General features: G+C 74.7%; 1 protein-coding gene across 1 annotated transcript in view; it reads left to right on the top strand.

Moving 5' to 3' along the window:
* Positions 1-215: 215 nt before the first annotated feature.
* The window catches only part of Dusp5 (dual specificity phosphatase 5), a gene marked incomplete in the record, with an annotated part of 13,391 nt that continues 13,016 nt past the window's right edge, over positions 216-590 (top strand). Inside the window, 1 exon segment of the mRNA XM_013504121.1 lies at positions 216-590. Coding sequence (XP_013359575.1) covers positions 396-590 — 195 coding nt within the window.

Genomic DNA, 590 nt, shown 5'->3' with positions numbered 1-590 from the left:
GGGTGACGGCGAGCGAGGGGCCGAGTCCCTCTGCGCGGGGCCACGGGGCGCAGAGGTGGCGCCGTCCACTTCCTCCTCCCGCTGAGTAACGCGCGCCCCGCCCCGCCCGGGGGCGTGGCCCGCCGGAGGGGCGGGGCGATACCCATATTTGGCCTTATATGGGCAGCCACGTCACAGGCCTCACACTCATTCACATAAAACGCCGCGCTGCCGGCGGAATCCCCGGCTTCTGGGGCGACGAGTAACCGGGCCGGGCGCCGAGTGTGCGGGCCGGGAAGGAGCGGAGAGCGGCTCCTCGGGCGCCGGGCTCCATCGGCCGCCGCAGCCCCGCGGGGAGCCCTTCCGTGCGGGCCCGCGGGCACCCTGCTGTGGGCACCTGCGGGGCGCGCGGCAGCATGAAGGTCACGTCGCTCGACGGGCGCCAGCTGCGCAAGATGCTCCGCAAGGAGGCGGCGGCGCGCTGCGTGGTGCTCGACTGCCGGCCCTACCTGGCGTTCGCCGCCTCAAGCGTGCGCGGCTCGCTCAACGTCAACCTGAACTCGGTGGTGCTGCGGCGGGCGCGGGGCGGCGCGGTGTCGGCGCGCTACGTG

Source organism: Chinchilla lanigera, unplaced genomic scaffold, assembly GCF_000276665.1.
Source record: "Chinchilla lanigera isolate Chin_1 unplaced genomic scaffold, ChiLan1.0 scaffold00084, whole genome shotgun sequence".
Taxonomy (NCBI): Eukaryota; Metazoa; Chordata; class Mammalia; order Rodentia; family Chinchillidae; genus Chinchilla; species Chinchilla lanigera.
This window is presented reverse-complemented; position numbering and strand designations above follow the sequence as displayed.